At 38.1% G+C, this 20,702-nt stretch overlaps 1 protein-coding gene across 1 annotated transcript in view; it reads right to left on the reverse strand.

Annotated features, from left to right (window-relative positions):
* LOC126968374 (uncharacterized) overlaps positions 1-20,702 on the reverse strand; it is a 220,972-nt gene that overhangs the window by 22,611 nt on the left and 177,659 nt on the right. Inside the window, exons 3-5 of the mRNA XM_050813371.1 lie at positions 11,974-12,095; positions 426-1,238; positions 194-334 (exon numbers count right to left, since the gene is read on the reverse strand). Of these exons, the coding sequence (XP_050669328.1) occupies positions 194-334; positions 426-1,238; positions 11,974-12,095 (1,076 nt within the window). The remainder of the gene's footprint in view (positions 1-193; positions 335-425; positions 1,239-11,973; positions 12,096-20,702) is intronic.

The following is a 20,702-nucleotide window of genomic DNA, read 5'->3' on the forward strand; positions in this document are numbered from 1 at the left end:
ACGATGCGATGGTGGAACTGCCGAAACACTATTCCTGCATCTAGTGTGACAATATCTAACTAATGTTATCCCAATACTGAATCTGAATTAAATCAATTCAGTACATAGAAATCTCTATAACCTGATTGTTTGTTAAACTCACAGAAAGTATTCTTTTAAAATTGTAAACGCTAAACTAATGATATCTGATTACCTGAGAAGAGTTCCAAATATTTTTCAACGCCATAATTATTTGGAAACCTGTAGGCAGGGTCCTTGAGCGCGTCTAGAGTGTGTACTTTGATCCTTTTTATCATAAAAGTAATATTATCCGGTTTTCCATCTTGATTAAAATCTGTAAGAGCAAGTGGAAACGTTAAAATCTCAGCTTCAAAGGAACAAATATTAGTTCCAAGATTAAAATGCAAACTAGCAGTAATCCGCACCTGTTACTTTATAAATAGCGTTTACTTTCTGCACGTGGCGTGTCATAACTTCTATGCAAGATTCCTCGGAGCCGTAACGTTGATAAAACATATGATCGGCTTGCAAATAAACTAGGCAAGTTGTTTTTCTCGGGTCTACAGTGGCACGTTTATTAACATGTCTGCCATCGTCGCTAGCGTTTGCCGATAAAACTGTATACCCAACAGGCTCTTTCTTGACGATGTCTTTACTAACTGTCACTACACCCGCTTTTGTTTTTATCACTTCCACGTGCGTCTTTGGCTTAGGTCTCGATTCTTCCATATCAAGACGCACTTTTGTGATCAAGTTGCTTTTATCAATTTTTGTTTTTGGCTTCCTAGTGCTAGATTTGTCGAACGGATCGCTATTACTTGTATACGGAACATCTAAGTCTAAAGGTAATTCTGGATTTTTCTTTGGTTGATCATCCTGCATTTCGTCTTCGGGAAGCCATCGCTTCTTCCGTCTGTTTATTTCGGAACTTAAATCATCGGACTTATTACTAAATGGTATATTTTTGTTTGGTGTTTCTTCCGTGAAGTTGAAGAGTTCTCCGTGTTTTCCAACAGTGCCTTTAACGTGCAGTAAGTGCGATGCACAGTTGGATGCATTTCTGTTATCATCGGGATGTTCGACATCAGATCGTCGGTAGATCACACTGTGCATTGAGGGATGTTCGAAATTGTATCGAGTGAGAGGTTCCACATAATATTCCTCAGAAGCAGTCCATATTGTACCATCGAAGAGTCCTTCTGCCGTGATCACACCGTACACATGTGATGATTCGTCATCTGTAAATAAATGAAGATTGAGTGGAATATTCAAATCGAAAGCATCCGTCAGAATAGAATCAATTTGAGTTTACATTTAAAACGGGAGACTATTTCAGAATTACCCTTTTGAATCTCAAACAACTGGGAGACGGTTAAATGAATAGCGGGCGATATTTTATGCAAACTAATTCGAGGTGCAAAGAGCTCGGGGCTTCGATGAATTAAAATCACAACTTGCACTCAGCTGGGGGATTAAAACCGCTCATAAATAAGTCTAATTACGTAACTAAATTTGTCTCATTCACTATCCAACTTAATGTTTATGTTGTAACTTTAAATAGTTTTCAAAAGACCGTTATTTAAAAGAATTGTTAAAAAACATTTGTGTGGTTACTATAACATAATTGACTTTCTTAATGATACCACAGATTGGGAATGGAATGACCCCACTCAGGCTATTAAATAATAAGTTTAATTGTACAATATTACTTTGTGAACATAATTATTCGATGAAAAAAAAAGCCCGCTGAGTTTGTTGCGCCCATTCTTCTCAGGTCTGAGGCATTTATTTTGGAATGGGTGGTAGTTTCTGACTTTCAATAAGTGATGTCACATCCTATTTTGAATAAAAATATTTGAATTTGAATTTGTGTTAATTTTTTATTTATAAGTAAATAAGTAAATAATTTTATTGCTACTGCGTTCGTTCTCGTTCGTGCGCATGCAATAGTTACTTTGGGCAGTATTTTTTAATATAATCACCTTGCAAATAATACACAAGAAACTACTGTGGTTAATACATTTTTATAAGCTACCAACTAAAGAAATTTCAATCCCCCTTTTTCACCGCACACTGGTCTAAATTTTAAAAACGCCAGAACAAATATTTAAAATAATCATGGTGCTATGTTCGATAGTTCTTATTTCAACCCCGCCAAGTCTTTTATTCGCGATAAAAGGTAGCCTTTCCCAAGCTCTTGTCTATCCCTGTTATAAATTTTATCAAAATCGCTTCACGCACATTTATAATATTAGCAGGGATTAATGATCCCAGGCAGATGAACCAAGATAAATATTTATTAATTCAATAAACTCTTTGTTGAATTAACATTACAATCTAAATCCTAAACCGGTCTATTACAACACTCGTATTCAATCAAATTACTCCTCCAAATAAAAGGCATTTATTTTCTCAAAATTGATTCCTTTAGAATTCTTTTTGATGTCATTTCTAATAACTACTAGATACTACTACCGCTTCGGAAATAAATGGCGCTCTGAGAGAAGAAGCGGCGCAAGAAACTCTCCCAGCATTCTTTTTTTGCGCTCTTTTCAATAAAAATATGCAATATTGTACAGTCATTTCTATCGCTATAAAATAATTATAATCTAGTCCCAGGTTGTCCGATCACTTAGTTATTCAGCTGTGGAGTATTAGGATTTACGACAGCGCCATTTTTTTTATAAATCATTTAAATTTATTTATAGCTAATGCCTGAACAGTGGCTGGGACTTTATTATAAAAGTGTATACATTTACCCTTAAAGCTATTATGTATCTTAGGTTATTGAATTAACATTATAATCAAAATCCTTAAACTGTCTATTACAACGCTCGTATTCAATCAAATTACTCCATTGACTCGTAAATCCAATCATTGTTTTAACGATGAGATTACAATAAATCCAAGCGAATGTCGCAGCACAAAGTCCTAAATAGAATTCATACGCGAAGCGGATTTGCCTATTGTTGTGACAATTGTATGAATTGGCACAAACGAACCGTCGAACGTGACTCCTTTACGGAGGACCGAGTCTTCCTTGAATACTCTGCAATAAGCTGACATAACCGTATTATTGTCTGCCAAATTAGGTCACGATTTACCTCTGCGTATGTTTATATTCCTCGCGTAATTAGACGGTATATGGGATTTAATTAAATCTAACGGATTGTACTAAATCGAATTGAAGGGAGAAAATACGCGAGTTGATTTTCATAAACTGAAACATATTCGACTCAGAATTTTTTGTTTTATAACGGCCGTTCCCGATATACTATCTACAGATAGAGATAAATTACTTCTGTCAGTAATTAACTGTCTATAATCTGATGCTGTCCCAATACACCCGATAAGTCATTCTTATCGCCTTATATTGGCACGCGTGAATTGCAATTTCCATACAAACTTCTATCGCTGGTAAGCTATAAGTCGTCCCATCGACAGACAGCGTGTACGAATAAGGTGAGGTACCGTCGATAAGTTTATTGGGACAGAAAAGTCAACGATAGTTACAATTTTTATCTCAAGTAAGTGATAGACTGAATATTGGGAACGACCGTAAGAGGGGGCAAACAGGCAAGAGGCAGAAAGTGCCGATGGACATCCACAACACCAGGGGTGAAAGCTAAGTTTGTGGTATGCCCTATTCTTGAAAAATCCCTAATTCAGGAACAAAGTACTATTTACTCGCCCCAATGGATCTAGTTACATATCTATGTAACTACTATCTGGATAGATCCAGGGGGCGTGCACTAGGTTTCTAGCAAGGTAGGCACTGTTTTTTTTATGATAATAAGGCACGAGGCGAGCAGGACATTCAGCTGATGGTAATTGATAAGCCCAGCCCATTAAAATGCAGTGCCACTTAGAATTCTCGTAAAACCCAAAAATTCTGAGCGGCACTACAATTGCGCTCCTTGAGACAAGATGTTAAGTCTCATTTGCCAGTAATTTCACTAGCTACGACGTCCTTCAGACCGAAACACATGGTACTTCACGGCAGAAATGGAAAAAAGGCTAACTAGTCGTAGTTGAGCTTTGGAATATGCAACCTAGAGATTGCGTACCGTAGGTATTTGGTACCTAGCGTAAGGAAAAATCTTATAAGGTTGTTTAATGTTTGTTTATAAAATAACGAAACCAAATTAAACTTAATTAACTTACGGCCGTTCCCAATATTCAGTCTATCTACGATTGTGGCCTACTTGAGATAAAAATCGTAACAATCGTTGACTTTTCTGTCCCAATAAACTTATCGACGGTAACTCACCTTATCCGTGCACGCTGGCTGTCAATGGGACGACGTATAGCTTACCAGCGTTATAGAGTTTGTGTGGAAATTTCAATTCACGCGTCCCAATATAAGGCGATAAGAATGACTTATCGGGTATATTGGGACAGCTTCAGATTATTGATAGCTAATTACTGACAATAGAAGGTAGTAATTTATCTCTATCTGTAGATAGTATATTGGGAACGGCCGTTAGAGACTATATTTATTTACGTTGATAACGAAGTAGGCACTGCCTTAGTGCCTATTTGACATGCACGCCTCTGGATAGATCTAGACATAATTAGTCATTATATGTATTAGTAAAAGTTTAGGTAGTTTATACATCTAAAAATTGAGGTTGACAGTTGACCTCTATTTTGAGCAATCCACGCACACTAACACAACATTGACATACTAATAGCGAGTGTAAGGCTTAGCTTACCATGCACACTATAGTATTAAACCTGGCCTGTTTTTATCTAGACGTATAAATTATCTGACCATAAAGAAGAAAATTCTTGACTAATCCTAGATTCCTTTGCCTTTTCAGAGAATGCAATAGTGTCCGCTTATCATCCCTAACGAAGCCCACTACAACATCAACACCGGCACAGATGACCCAACCCACGGAACGAAAACAGCAGCAAAGAAGTTAGGGGAGATGGTGGAAAATTATAATTATCATTGGATATACCACTTTTTTTTAAATAATGAACGAGACGAACAGGACGTTCAGCTGATGGCAATAGATACACCCTACCCATTACAATGCAGGGCTGCTCAGGATTCTTGAAAAACCCAAAAATTCTGAGCGGCACTACTTACAATTGCGCTCGTCACCTTGAGACATAAGATGTCACACACGTGATGACATCGCGTCATCACACGTGATGACATCATCCCCCACGCGCGCCCGAAGGGCGCGTGGGGGATGATGATCGAGGCGATAGCCTCCTGCATCAGGTATCAGCGCTGGACATGACTATGTCCAGGTCATTGGGGTGGGGTTCTTACGTCCCCCATGAAGTTTTTCCTTCCGTTTTTCATCTTTACTTCCTTCATTTGGCTTCTTGGTTGGCGCCCCTGCTTGTCCCGAGCGATCGAGCCCCGTAGGAAGGATACACGGGGCGATCAGCTGGTCGGCGAGGATTTTCGGCTTCAAGACTTCCGGGACTAAGTGTTCTAGTTGGAATGCTTTTATGAAGGAGCCCAACATTCCAAATGCCTCGTCACTTATGTCCTCACTTCGCAATGGTGGTTTTTCCATTATGCGGGTACTCTGCTTTTTTCCTTTGGCCTCTCGAGGCAGGGCTTGATTTGTCAAGGCCATGGGTTTGGGTTCGTCTGCCGCCACGTCTTCTGGTCGTGGGGTTGGTTCTGGGCGCAACAACTCTTCATGGTTGTTGCGGGTATCTACAAAAAACTCACTGCGGGTAGTTTCATATTCCTCATCTTTTTCCTCGACTTGTGAGAGGGGCGGCGTGGGGGAGGCAACAGGCTTTCTGGAGCCGGTGCGCGTAACCGTGCTTGCGCGTCTGTTGCGAGCCTCTTCTTTGTAGACCCGGCAGCTTGTGTTGCTTGCCGGGTGGGGTCCACCGCAGTTTACGCAGGTGGCGGGTTCCGTCAGTGGACGGCTGCAGTCTTTGGCTGGATGCGGTCCGCCACAACGTACGCAAGCTTGCTGCCGATGGCAGCCGTGCGACGAGTGTCGGAAGCCCTGGCAGCGGTGGCACTGTGCTGGCCCTTTCTTCGAGCGCCACGGTTCTACCTTGATGCCCGCCATGTTGAGTAATTCAGTTATCTCATATATGGCGGGAGTGATTCCAGGAGATCTCTTCAGGATTATAAAATATATGCATCCTGGCCGGCCTCTTCTTGCTTGCACTCGCCGGCAGTACTCGGGACTGTACCCCCGTGAGCGCAAAGCATCTTCAATATCTGCTGGTTCAGTGTCGACCGGTAGGCCCCGAATCGCAAACTTAAGTCTGCGATCTGCCGGCAACGAGTAACTGAACCAGGGGAGCTTCGCTTCTTCTTGACTTGAGAGGTACTGTTGTACCACTCTGTACTCTGCTTCGTCCGCTGGCAGGAAGCGGACCCCTTTGCCGAAAGGGCGGGCATTTGGGGGCCGACCCAACTTCTCGCGCAGGATCTTGAAGTGTTGGATCCAGTTGGGCATTTCTTCAACCACCAGCGGCGGCATTCTTCCCTTGCGGGTGGTGTCGGCGGCCGTGGGGCCGGTAGTGGCCGTGGGGACAGTCTGCGTCTTCATTTGGTGGCCGGGAGTCGATACAACTGCGGCGAAATTCGCAGTTGGGGATGCATTTTGTGGTGGCATCTCAGGTGAGCTTGCCCGTATACGGGTGTGCTCACCTGTTGATGGGTGCTGGCTGCAGGTCGATGGAGGTGCACTGTAGGTCTGCATCTCCTTGATCGTGAGATCCTCTTGACTTGAGAGGTACTGCTGTACCACTCTGTATTCTTCTTCGTCCACTGGCAGGAAGCGGATCCCTCTGCGGTATGGACGGGCGTTTGCGCTCCGACCCAACTTCTCGCGCAGGATCTTCATATGTGGGATCCATACGGGCATTTCTTCAACCGTCAGCGTCGGCATTTTTCCCTATGGGGTGGTGGCGGCGGCCGTGGGGGCAGTCTGCGTCTCCGTTTGGCGGCCGGGAGACAATGCAACTGCGGCGAAGCTCGCAGTTGGGGATGTATTCTGTGGCGGCATCACAGGTGTGCTCGCCCGTATACGGGTGTGCTCATCTGTTGATGAGCGCTGGCTGCAAGTCGATGGAGGTGCGCTGTAGGTCTGCATCTCCTCGAGGATGCTCTCCACACTAATATAATGATAGTTTGGAGAGAGCTTCTTTTCAACCGCGTGGCAGGCGGTCGTGACCAGACGCGCGTATTGTACCTTAACACACTCGACCTCGATCCCCAGACCAAAGTGCGCAACTGCGAAGTTGAGCATGCTCTGGCTACACAACATAATGTTGTGTGCTAGGGATTCGGTCTTGGGCTTCAGGGGAGCGCACTGGATGGTCTCGACTGCCGTATCGTCGCGGGTCTGCTGTGGCGTCTTGCTGGGCGCAACGCGTGTTTTAGACGCGGCGGGCGCTCGCGGCGTTTCTGCGCTGATGTGCGGCGCGGAAGCGATAGGCGTCGTGTCTATCGGCGATTGTGGTCGCACGACGGACGGCTTCATTTTCTTGGACTTCTTCGAAGACATAGCGTCGGGCTCCAACGTCGGAGGAGCTGGGACCGTACTTCACTGCTCAAGGCTAGCAGCACATCCCTCCCTGCAGTTGTGCCGTTCTCCGGGGGATCCCGCTGGTGGGAAGCCGGGTAGTAGGTACTGAGCCTGGAGGGCAGCTACGTAGCCGGAGATCGGAGCTGGTGACGGCGTCCTCGCACCACGGATGATAGCGCGGCGCTTTCTGAGGGTAGCTTTAAAAATAAAGCGACTCAGAGAGCTAGGTTGACAACGAGCACGAGTGAATATGGCAGTACGGTTGCCAAGCGGCACTGCAACAGCGCTCGTCACCTTGAGACATAAGATGTCAAGTCTCATTTGCCCAGTCATTTCACTAGCTACGGCGCCCTTCAGACCGAAACACAGTTCGCTTACACATTACTGCTTCACGGCAGAAATAGGCGCCGTTGTTGTACCCATAATCTAGCCGGCTTCCTGTGCAAAGGAGCCTCCCACTGGTAATTAATATGATAAATTAGCTCACAGTTTTTTCCTTCGTGTTATTTATGCTGCTCGGATAGTTAGCCACTGTATGGCGTTTAATTTAAAGCAGACGTGTACGAGATTTACTTCTAGAAAGACGTAAAAAGAGAGAAATACGTTTCACATTTCTGTTTGAATTTCTTAAACGAGTAAAATCTCAAAGTTAATTTGTAGCCTAACACATTTACTGCTAACTAAGCTTATGTGAATGGATTTCTGCAGTATATTAATTAAAACGTAGGGTATCTAAAGAGAATTTGTTTTTTAAAGTGATATTCCTCACGTCTGGGATTATTTAAACAAATTAAATTTGTAACCACAATGTATGTAAATTTTCTAATATGAAATTATTGGGGTTGAGTAGGTTCATCATATCAGCCGGAATACTGCTGGACAAAGGCCTCCCACAAAGGTCTCCACGACGATCGGTCCTGCGCTGCCCTCAACCAACCTAGTTGAGCTGGTTATCAACTGTAAAGTAGATCCTGTAGATGGAGCCACAACCTTAAGGTTGAACAAGATATACCAAAATTTACGAAGAATGCGTACTCGAATGGTTGGCTCATCGGAAAAAGCGCTCGGACGGAACCGGAGAGGTCACGAGTACCACATCGTTCATAAATTTTGGTTACAAATTTAACTTTACTATCAAAAGAGCTTTTGCATCCAGGTATTGAACGGATAACTTCTTAAGGCTCGCTGAAATATTTTTTTTGTGAGAATAAAATGCGACAAGCTGCCACGTTGGCCTATGTAACGCTCGTTTGCGTAAAGACGGATCGAGTCAACCATAGACTTATACTAGCGTATAAACTACCTGATAGTCCGATAATGCGTGACGAATTTTGGTTTGTCAATGTGTGCATTAGCTATTGATTTAATATTCAAAATACTTAGGAGCTTATTTGCGTGGCTGACTGTTTACGACTTGTCAAACAAACTAGGTTACAGTAACTATAGATTCGCTATCCTTTTCTATCATACTGTATCTCCGTTAGAGGTGTTCTCTCTCGCACGCTTTGTTTGTCTATACGCTATTATATTATAAGTCTATAAACGGCCGTTCCCAATATACTATCTACAGATAGAGATAAATTACTACCTTCTACTGTCAGTAATTAGCTGCCAATAATCTGAAGCTGTCCCAATATACCCGATAAGTCATTCTTATCGCCTTATATTGGGACGAGTGAATTGTAATTCCCATACAAATTTCTATAGCTGGTAAGCTGTATGTCGTCCCATTGACAGACAGCGTGTACGGATTAGGTGAGTTACCGTCGATAAGTTTATTGGAACAGAAAAGTCAACGATAGTTACGGTTTTTATCTCAAGTAAGAGATAGACTGAATATTGGGAACGACCGTAAGTGTGCGCAAACTGTCAAGACTTTGTTATAAATTAACTTTTCCAGAATAATCTATACATAATAAAAATATAGTGTAAACGTTTTTTCTTTATGAATATAAAAGAAAGTTGTATTTCGTATTAAAAGCCTTTTCTTGATGAAGTTATCGAGTTATTGAATTTATATTTGAATTTGTACTAGCGACATTTCAATTAAATTTTTAAAATAAGTTAAAAAAAACTGTTGACATTCTGTTGCGACACTTATTGTAAATAATGATGTGTTCTGCAAAGTTGTACTTCGTACATTATTTTATTCTATCTAAACTAATATTATAAAGAGGAAACATTTGTGTTTTTGTATGTATGTTTGTAATGTTTTCACACAAAAACTACTCGACCGATTTCAAAAATTCTTTCACTATTAGAAAGCTGCATCTTCACTGAGTGACATACGCTATATTACAATAAAAAATAGGGACTTCTACTTAAAATGCAATAATTTATCCCAAGGTGTTAAAAGAAATTGTCAAAAAAAAAAGTGTGTGCGTGTAATCTTTATGCGCGATTGAAGTAGAACTTAATTAATTAATTAATTAACTTTATGAATAATTAACTGATACATTAATATATTACATTAAATAAAGCCTTGTTACCAAATAAGCACTCACGCATTACTGAGTCAAGAGATTATGATTATCACTGAGAAAGTCGCGCCTAAAGAAGTTTTACTTCAAAAATGTTCTACATTATTATAGAATGTATTAATTATTTACATAAAAGTCCGCGATACCATATATCCAACTACTGTAGTTATGCCACTATAACCTACAGTGCTATAACTGCTATTTTTACATTTTAAAAGTTTATAAAAGTTCCGACAATAATCAAACCATATTATTCATACCTCTATTTAAATCCTTGTCCCATTGAATTATATATATATGATTAAATTAGATTATATAAGCGTTCCTTCTTCCCGGATTGTTCTCAAATAATATCACGTAAGTAAACCAAGACATGGAAAAATTTTCGAACGGAGATCGAAGGAATAATGAATCGTTAATGACTAAAAGATTGAAAGATTTATAAGGTTATCTGTGGTAAAAGAACGTGTGGAATTAAATCATGTCCTACAGTAACCGGGTCTTGATGAATTGCTAATATATAAAACGAAGTTTAAACTGTCTAACGGATCTAATGTATGTAGGATCGGTGTAATGTAATGTATGCTACCACGTAAATCTTTCTCAAACTAGTTAAATATATCTATAGTAGATCTTTTAAGAAAGATTTCAGTCTAAACTATTGGTTATTTTTACTCACACAGGATTCTTGAAAAACCCAAAAACCTAGAGCGGAACTACAACCGCGCTCGTCACCTTGAGACATAAGATGTTAAGTCTCATTTGTCCAGTAATTACACTAGCTAGGGCGCCCTTCAGACCGAAACACAGTAACGTTTATACATTACTGCTTCACGGCAGAAATAGGCGCCGTTGTAATACCCATAATCTAGCCGGCATCCTGTGCAAACATGGTATCACTGGTACTGATACTGGTCCATATTTTTATGGAACAGTAAACTCATTGAAGTCTTTATAACATTAAAAAAACATAGCATAAAAACAACCGACTTCTAAAACACTATTCCAAAACAATAGATATAATATGCACTAAAAAGTATAAAAATAATTGCGTATTTTTATACAATCTAATTAATTAATCTAATTCTAGTTACGATTATTGTAGATATACTAAATTTTTCAATGCAGCAATGAACGTAAGCGCTTTGCAATTTGATTACAGACAGTTAGAAATTCTGCCACAGATCGCACCCTTACTTTAAGGCGTTTAGGAGTCCCATTGATCATCATATTTGACTACGACAATTACTTGACCATAACTATGTTATGGTAGATGACTTAAATATCCGGATAGCATAAAAAGATTCGCCGAGTATCGTTAATTTGCTCCTAAGAATTGAAGAGTTCTGTTACTTTGTCATAGATTCCGCTATCAGAACCTAACCAAACTCTCACCAAACTATCTTTGAAGTATATCCTTTCCAATAAAAAAAGAATAATCGAAATCGGTTGGCGCGATATTGAGTTATTCGTAAATTTATCATCCACTTTGCTATACTTATGTAAAGCAAATTTAAGAGTTTTATGGTTTTCTCATGGATGCCACCGTCGAATCTGGACCAAAAATTACACGGGAAGCTCAAGCTTTTAAATAAAAAAAGGATTATCAAATTTCGGTTCACCCAGTCGAAAGTTATGAGGTAACAAACATAAAAAAAAATACCAACGAATTGAGAACCTCCTCCTTTTTTGAAGTCAGTTAAAAAGAGCTTAGCCACCCAGGTAGTTATAACCACAGACATACAAAAGAAATGCCTAGTTCAGAATTATACCAGAAGACATAAGTTAGTGGGAATGCCTGTAATTTTTACAAAAAATATAGGTACCCATAGTCCTAATTAGTTGTATATTACTACTATGTAAAAGAAGCGATAGTGTTTTAATTTACAGCTTTGAGTAATTGTATATAACACAGTCATTAAAAGGTTTTTGTAATAACTATAATATGGAAATGCATGTTTTTTCACCTTCCAGCTTCCCGGAGTACACAAGAGCTGTGTTGTAGCTTAGCGGACCAGATGTGGAGTGAAACTGGACGTCGTCAGCGAATACCGACCCTGGGTCGGGTTGCAACACTAGCCGAAATACCCTGGAACAAATACCATCATCATAATCCTTAATAGTCAAATTTAATTTCAGATATATGTTTGTTCAATAATACAACAATATATACTTGGTTTCACAATCAAATATTCATTGAAAATGAAATTTTCGTTTGGCAAATAAATTGGGGCCAGGGGGCCTCTAGACTTCTAAGTCCGGATAGCTTAGAACTCACGTAGAAACCCATGACTAAATTAGCCATTACAGCAGTAAACACATTTCAAACTACCTTCATTCCTCATACATTTACTAAGCCAGAGCTGTATTCCAGCAATATTTTAGTTGTAATGTTTACCTTGACCGAGTCACATGAAAACTAAAAAAATGCTAGGCGCACCCAAGAAAGATTTGACTTTAAAAGGCTTTAAAGATACGTAAAAACAAGCACATTTTTTTTAATTATGTTGATTTTATTTAATTAGCATGATTTATTTAATAATCAATCTTATTGTTAAATTGTAATAATCTATTAAAATGTAAAATAGAGACAGTCAACTGATAACACGAACGTGACGTTGTCAGTTGACCACGAATACAGGCATTCAAGTTGTAGCACCGGTACGCGGTGGTCGATTAAAATGTTTTCAAATTCTATTATTACAGTAATTTGTTAATAAATACAATCTTTAATAATCATAAGGTTGGATCTCAAAACAGTGAACAGTGCTAATACACATGACATAATCTGACATAACATCAGTAAACATATTTCAAACTACCCTCATTCTACCTCATACGTTTACTAAATCAGAGCTGTATTCCAGCAATATTTTAAAGTTGTAAAGTTCGCAACTACCTCCACGAGTCACGTGCCTGGTGTAAATTTGTGTTACGCAAGCTCTCACTGATTTATCGCACTAACATCGCGATCTACATTTTAACACTTGATAGCAAGGAAACAATTGTACGACAGACTGCCGTGGGATGGTACTGATGTGTATTGTATCGCTTATGCAATGATTTTGTTATTCAATACATTTAAATGTACTGACGTAGCCAGTTTGAAGTGAATTATGTCATCTTTTTTTTGAAGGGAGCTATATTGATGGAGACACAACCAAAGTATGGAATAATCTTCCTTGTGCGATGTTTCCGGAAATATGCGACACGACCTTAAAAAAAGAGATTTGTGATTCCTCTGGTGTTGCGGAAAATGTGGGCAGCGGTGATCACTTAACATCAGGTGACCTGTACGCTCGTTCGTCCTCTCTTCTTTAAAAAAAAACATCACACGATACGAGCGTATGGTCTGGCCTACTGTAAGACTATTCTTGCGGAATTAACCGGTTTAATAAGGGTATAAGACTCCCATAACGATAGCGTTTACACTCATAATAGATACAAAAACTTTTATCGGTAATAACCGTAAAATTTAAAACCGGTTCAAGCCTGGCTGGCAACGCTCTGCGACTTTCGTGCTGTGTGGTTGTTTGGGCGGCAGTTGTAAGCCCTTAAACAGCCTTGACATTTTCGAACACTGATTTATTTCAATAATTTACGACTTGAAAAATGGAGAGCTAACCTACGTTACGAAATTTATTTTTCCCGTAAAACCGAACAAGTATTGTTCTTGTAACCGCGCAGATATAAAATGTTGACATTTAAATATTCATGTTTCATTATGTGTCTCAGGCTTTGCTGAGACTTTACTTACGTAAGACAAGGTTGAGTGTGAGCTTAGCATAATCTTTTATTTCGTTTTTATAGTCATTTGATAGCTAAAATTATTCTGAGCTTAAGCGTACCAGTGGGAGGGTTCTTTGCATAGGATGCCGGCCAGTTTATGGGTACCACAACAGAGCCTATTTCTGCCGTGAAGCAGTAATGTGTAAACATTTCTGTGTTTCGGTCTGAAGGGCGCCGTAGCTAGTGAAATTACTGGGCAAATGAGACTTAACATCTTATGTCTCGAGGTGACGAGCGCATAGTGCCGCTCAGAATTTAACGGTTTTTCAAAAATCCTCAGCGGCACTGCTTTGTAATGGGCAAGGCATATCAATAACCATTAGCTGAACGTCCTGTTCATCTCGTCCCTTATTTTCATAAAAAAAAGCAATAAGACAGCCTAATTCAAATGTCAAGTTTTTCGTTTTATCACACTCAGCTAAGTTTTACTTAAGTAAAGCTGAGCAGAGTATAAGTACGCGCTATAGGATTCAGCCTTAGTTAGAGCTTTTTGTCCGATATGCCTGACCAACCAAATTGTTCAAAATGCCCATTGTTGGCATGTTCTAGTGAACAAACCTCATTTAATGTATTTATTCAAACAAAACATATGTTATAACTATATTTACAATACTATGACTACAAAAAATTCAAACTATCATTACGTGGAAGCGTACCTAGAATACTGGCAGCATTTCCGCGTTGGATAGCTAGGCTGATCCTATGACCGAAATATCTGCCAGCGCTTGGGTTTCCAGTAGCTTTATTTAGGCGCGAAGATAGTACTTTGTACATTCTCCGTGCCTCTGGGCCCCACGGGCCAAGTCTCTCGACACCAAACGGCACAAAGATGTAAGACTCACTGAGACCAACATATTTGCGACGCTTTCTGTCTTCAGCAGTCGAAGCAGCAGCCCCAGCAACAACTGACGTAGCTTGGACATGAGAAGGAGCCAGAGTGTCGACGCAAATCCTCATTTTGAATGTATCTCTATGAGAAATGTTTGAACCTGAATAGCTTTTGATTCCGACCACCTAGAAACCCAAGCTCAACAATTTTAAGCTTTTCTCTCTTTTCTTAAAGATATATTATGGGGGTCTGTACCTATTATGGTAGCTGGGGAATAAATTTTCCTTTGTTTTTGTACATTATTTAAATAGATTGAAACTATATATATATATATATATATATATATATATATATATATGTCGACGAATTAAGTTCTTAGTTATAATTGAGATATACGCCATAAACATTAAGGAGTATTCTCGAAGCGATACCTCGTAAATCGTATTAATATTATAACTTTATTAATACCCGTCAAATTTCTCAGCCCTAATTGTTTGCAAGCCTGGTGTCTGATTCAATTAATTACCTGAACATCTGACTCCGCGAATTTCAACATCGTGATTATATTTATTCACACGAATAAATATTAATAAGCCAAGTTTGGGAACAACTTTATTTAGATCTGGGATTTGGGGACTGCTAACGAGATTAATTTGCGGCTTTCTTTATTAATCCGCGGTGCCTCCCGACGATCAATTACCTACTATATTTGGCTGAGCTGACTGAGGATTACTCTGTTACTTTTTGTGATTTCAATCTAATGAAGTGGCAAATTGGATGATTGATAATCAGGGCTACTTACGTATCCAATATATATGTTACAGTCAAACTCGAAGCTCCGTCGCTTCTAGATTTGGCTAGTCAAATCTCAGGTCTGAAATAGTGTCTTAGTCAAAGCCTAATCCAATAACATGATTCGGTCTTTGACTTACAAATGTATGTCTTATCATAGAAGAGACCGCATCGGACAGTAATAAAAAACCTTGAGGTGTGGCTTTGAAAGTTTTAATATATAGTTTAAATATATACAAATGATTTGAGTTTTCTTTAGTGTCAATTCCGCCAGTATTTGTCTTTAAACATTTCGTGTTTCACCTCTACACGAGGCATCCTCAGGACGTGTTGTCTCGCCAAAATCTGGCACGAGACTTAGAAAACTCAAATCATTTGTATAATTATGGATTTCCGCAAAGTAACGCCTACTTCAATATTTTTTTTATAACTATATATATTGGATACGTGAGTAGCCCTGATTATCCATCATCCAATTAGGAACTTCATTACTTAGATTGAAAACACAAATAGTAACAGTATAATCGAAGTTTGACTATAACTTAAATATGAATTTTGCCAACGCTTGCGTTTTCTGAAAATTTATTAAGGCATTGTTTTCCTTTAATAATAAGAACTTAAGTTTTATCATTTTAATTATAATCTAGCTACTAAGCATCATAATTTTAACTTAATTTAATAAGTAGACTAAATCTACGAAATTGACCATCGGAACTATTCTTATTGTCTATAGTAAGGGGAAGACACTAAGTTCTTGTGTTATTTAAGCCCTCTTTCACCACATTCAAGTAAACTATCAAGTAAGCTAATCACTGAGTAAAGTCAATAGTAACATAACATGAGAATTTCACGACCTTAAAGTAACACTAATCTTAAGATTAACTGTCCCGTAACTAACTTGCCACATCTTCTGCCAATTAGCACGGTTACTTGACAGTTGCGTGATATTATGTGCCTACTATTATTATCATTTGTTGTTTTGTGCATCTTTTCAGAGGTAGCATAAAAATAAATTATAAAATATGGATTTATTCGATTTGACCGATCATCAATTGGACAAGTTAAGATTATTCTTCTATGGAACAAATACCAAGTATACGTATATTAAAATTCCAAGATATCACGATATTTCTATTTAAAAATACCAAAATATCCCTCTCTTATAATTTTATCCATAAAAATTATATTCACACAAGTAACCACTAAATGACAAAAACTATTATACTATTTCCAGATGCTTTCTAGTTTCAAAGGTAAACAAACATCTGCCGCTAAACAGTGAAATGAACGTTCAATATTCAACAAAATCATAGATGACAATCTGCAATGACGTTTGACAAGTGATATTTGACGTAAAATTGAAAGAATATGACGTGTGATTGATTCATTACTCACTTAACCAATCAACAGTTACTCAAGACATAATTTTCGTTTGTAAAATTGGCAAAAGATACTCATAACATGTAGCTTCCAATTAACGTTAATTGAGAAGTTACTAATCACAGCTTTACTTAGACATAGTGAACGAGGTCCTTACATTTAGTACATGTTACTTTCACTATTCAGTGTTTTTCACTACACAAAAGGTTTAAGTTCTTTTGAGTCTTCGCACTAGTAACCTGTTGTCGAGGAGGTGGATAGCCTCGGCGTTCACATGATGGTGAAGTCTTAATGCATTTGTTATTTCTGAATGATATATTTTTTTCAAATTGAAAGGCTTTAGCTAATACTTATTAAATGAAACTGACTAATTGTTATAATATTTTGCAAAAACTTGTACGCTAAATAGATGAGAATAAACTGGTCCAGTCAAAGATATTATTACAAATTAAAAACTTAATGTTTTTATTTTTTCTTTATTTAGTTTTGATAGGCATTAGTCATATTGTTATGTAAATGGTTTTGAAAATTTCCCACCATTTGAAATAAGATCTGAAATTAATATTGAATTACAAAATAGAATGGGGTAGGCATAAAAGGAAACGGAAATACAGTATTTGCCTTACAAAGACTGGGTATGAAGTATTTGATTATTTTAAAGACACTGCAAAGCTTGCTATCAGCCGGTTGTTTCGAGAACATCGTATTATCAAAGATATAGAAGAAGATATACAAATATTGCCTTTCTTGAAGACCAAAGACCCAAAGGAGCGGAACGGCCATATCATTAGAATTAGAATACAAAAAAAATGACACTTTCACATATAGTTTAACAAGACCTATAGCTCCGTGCTTATTGTCGTAACACAAGAAATCACCTTTATCACTTCTCACATATACAAAAAATACAAGTAAAAAACTATAAAACAAGGTATGGGAAGGACCTATGGACTTGAATCCCAAGCAAAATAAAAATTAAAAAAATGCAATTACAACATTAAATACTTATCTATTAGTAGTTATCACCAAATTAAGTGTTCCCGATAGTTGTCTATCAATGTCCCAACATGTTAACATCCAAGACGATTACGCGAAATTAAATGATAAGCTAAAAAGGGTTTTGTACCTGACGTCTGTAATAGAGAGGGCAATAATATTCCAATCTAAAATCTTGAAATCAAAACCACTTACATAGTCGGATTAAAACGAGCCTTTAATCAAAATAAATTGACAGCTGAAATTACGAACTTTTATTAGCCATTCCAACATTCCCTCGTCCATCTTTATTTAGGGGACTTAACACCGAAAACTCTGAAAGAAGTTATTAGGGAACGCAATTTCCGCAAGCCATTATTCATTCCTGGAACAAGACGGTTGTCCCTCATCCGAAACTGACCGAATAATAAATCCAAAGTTTGTGTGGAGTTGAATGTACCTAGATATGAGCTCTGTCCCTTAATATGCTTATGTCTCTGTGGCATTCTATAGCTTGTATATATTAGGCATTAGCATCCACTTTATTCCCTTTGAAACATTCCTCATGTGTGCTTTTACTTTTGAAAGGAATTTTACAAGCTCAACGTTAGTTGCGGTTTTCGTTTTAACATTCTAATTAGCTTTATTGTATGTTGTTTGTTCTTGTTCAACATTTTACGAATTTATTGAATTAGGCGTTACTTTGCGGAAATCCATAATTATAAAGCACTAAAATAACAATATGTTTACATTGTTGAATGAACAAACAAATTTAGTCCCATCACCTTTGTTACGTGTCTCTTCCGGGGGTAATACGTCACAACAGCCGACCAATCACAGCGCGTCATTTCATGGGACGAGGGTATAAAAGAGCGGCTTCCGGCTCATTTGATTCAGTCTCGTGCCAGATTTTGGCGAGACAACACGTCCTGAGGATGCCTCGTGTAAAGGCGATACACGTGTCGAATTGTTTTTTAAAATCAAATATTAGCGGAATTAACACTAAAGAAAACTTAAATCATTTGTATATTTTACGAATTCTCAATAGTTCCAACTGTTTGACTTGAATACGTGGCTGTTTAATCCACTCCTAAATACGAGAAAAAATTTAGTAAAATATCATTTTCAAGTCTTAAGATTTCATCCTTTAATTCAATTATTACTCATAGTCATTCAAAATATCTATTAGATGTTTTATAACAAGAATAAATTCAGGGACGATTGTTTCGTATAACATAATACATTATATCATAGCCCTCGAGAGTTAAGGTACTAAAGAGGGGAGATTTTTTGTAGTTTAACGACCCACACTATCGGTCAAACAAATTATTAGCTGACCGGTGTCTCTTTGAAGATTTTCCTCCATGGTGATAGCACAAGAATAATTTTCATCGTAAAAGGGTGCTTCCATAATCCAACTTCTAGCGCACAATATAAAGTTGACCTTTTTAATGGACAAAAGTTTATTTCAGTGTTTTTCTTTTGTTTCTATTTGTATTTTTTTAAATATTTAAATTAAGTTACGTGAATATAATTCAACAACCTCTGAATAATCAAACTATCTAAACGAATTAATCTGTGGACAAAATATTGTAATATAAAACCCGCAATCCCGACCTTTTCCCATCCCAAATCCGTCGGAAATATTTTTGTAATTTGTCGTAAAAACTTGCCTCCGTCGTTCAACGGTGTTCGTGACGTTGTTAAGAATTTTGGGCCGCGACCTGTCTTACAAATAATTTAACACGGACTTTGCGAAGTACTCTGACGTTCGAATCTAACTTAACAAAAGAACTTCTCAATTTGGCAGACAATTGTTTTCTAAGCAGGAAAATCAATATCGAACTTGTGTACTCATAAGATATCCTACGATTCCTGAATGATATATTCACCAATCTGGTAAAATGTGGTAACAGTGTTGATTTAACATTACTATCTAATATATAAAAAAAAGGGTTGTGTGGTTTTATGAAACCACGGTAAAAGTGAAACCTTTTTCACATTATAGACATTTAAGTAAAGTTTTTGGAATAATATTCCATTAAGGGTATAAAAATCGCTTTATCAATCTTAATCTTATACTTGGAAAATTGGAATGATAATGGGAAATAATAAAAACAAACAAAATAGCGTGAAGCACTGGCACAATTGAGTAATAGTCTATATACTACACCGTAAGCTGCTGCGAACTATAGGCGCCGCCCGACCGTCACCCGACATGCAACACACAGATGAAAAAGTTTGAGACGATGTAATTTAAAGTTTCACTTTAAAAATTTTTTGTGTGAATGCACCTTGCGTTTTTGATTTAATCGCTTCCGTAGAGGATGAGGGAGGAAGACCAGCCACTAAGTTAGATAATGATGAATTGAATGCAACGGTAAAAGCGGATTCGCATCAAATCATCAAAAAATTGTCAATATATTTTGATGTGAACAGTTCATATTGTGGGTATGCTACCTACAATATGAACTGTTGCATCAATTTGGTAAAATAAAAAATTTGAGAAATGGGTGCCCCATGATTTAATTGACCTACAGAGAGAAGTTGACGTTAAACATGTTGAAGATTGTCTAACCATGTTAAAAGAGCAAAGAGATGCAGGGATTTTGAGACGATTTCGCGTGTGATAAAAGTGGATCCAACAATTATTGGCAACAATTACCTAAAACGCAGCTAACCCATGAAATGTGATGTTAATAATGTGATTCACTATTATAATTTAGCTAGGGTTACGTGCTCCTTCATAAGTGTTGGCATTCAATTTTACAATAAATTACGAGACAATATACTACTCGCTGAGTCGCTGGACTCGCTGAGCACAAATTTAAGAAATATATTAAAACTTATTATGGTATCATCATATTAGCCGGATGACGTCCACTGCTGGACAAAAGCCTTCCCCAAAGATCGCCACGGCGATCGGTCTTG

This window comes from Leptidea sinapis, chromosome 1 (assembly GCF_905404315.1).
Source record: "Leptidea sinapis chromosome 1, ilLepSina1.1, whole genome shotgun sequence".
Lineage (NCBI taxonomy): Eukaryota > Metazoa > Arthropoda > Insecta > Lepidoptera > Pieridae > Leptidea > Leptidea sinapis.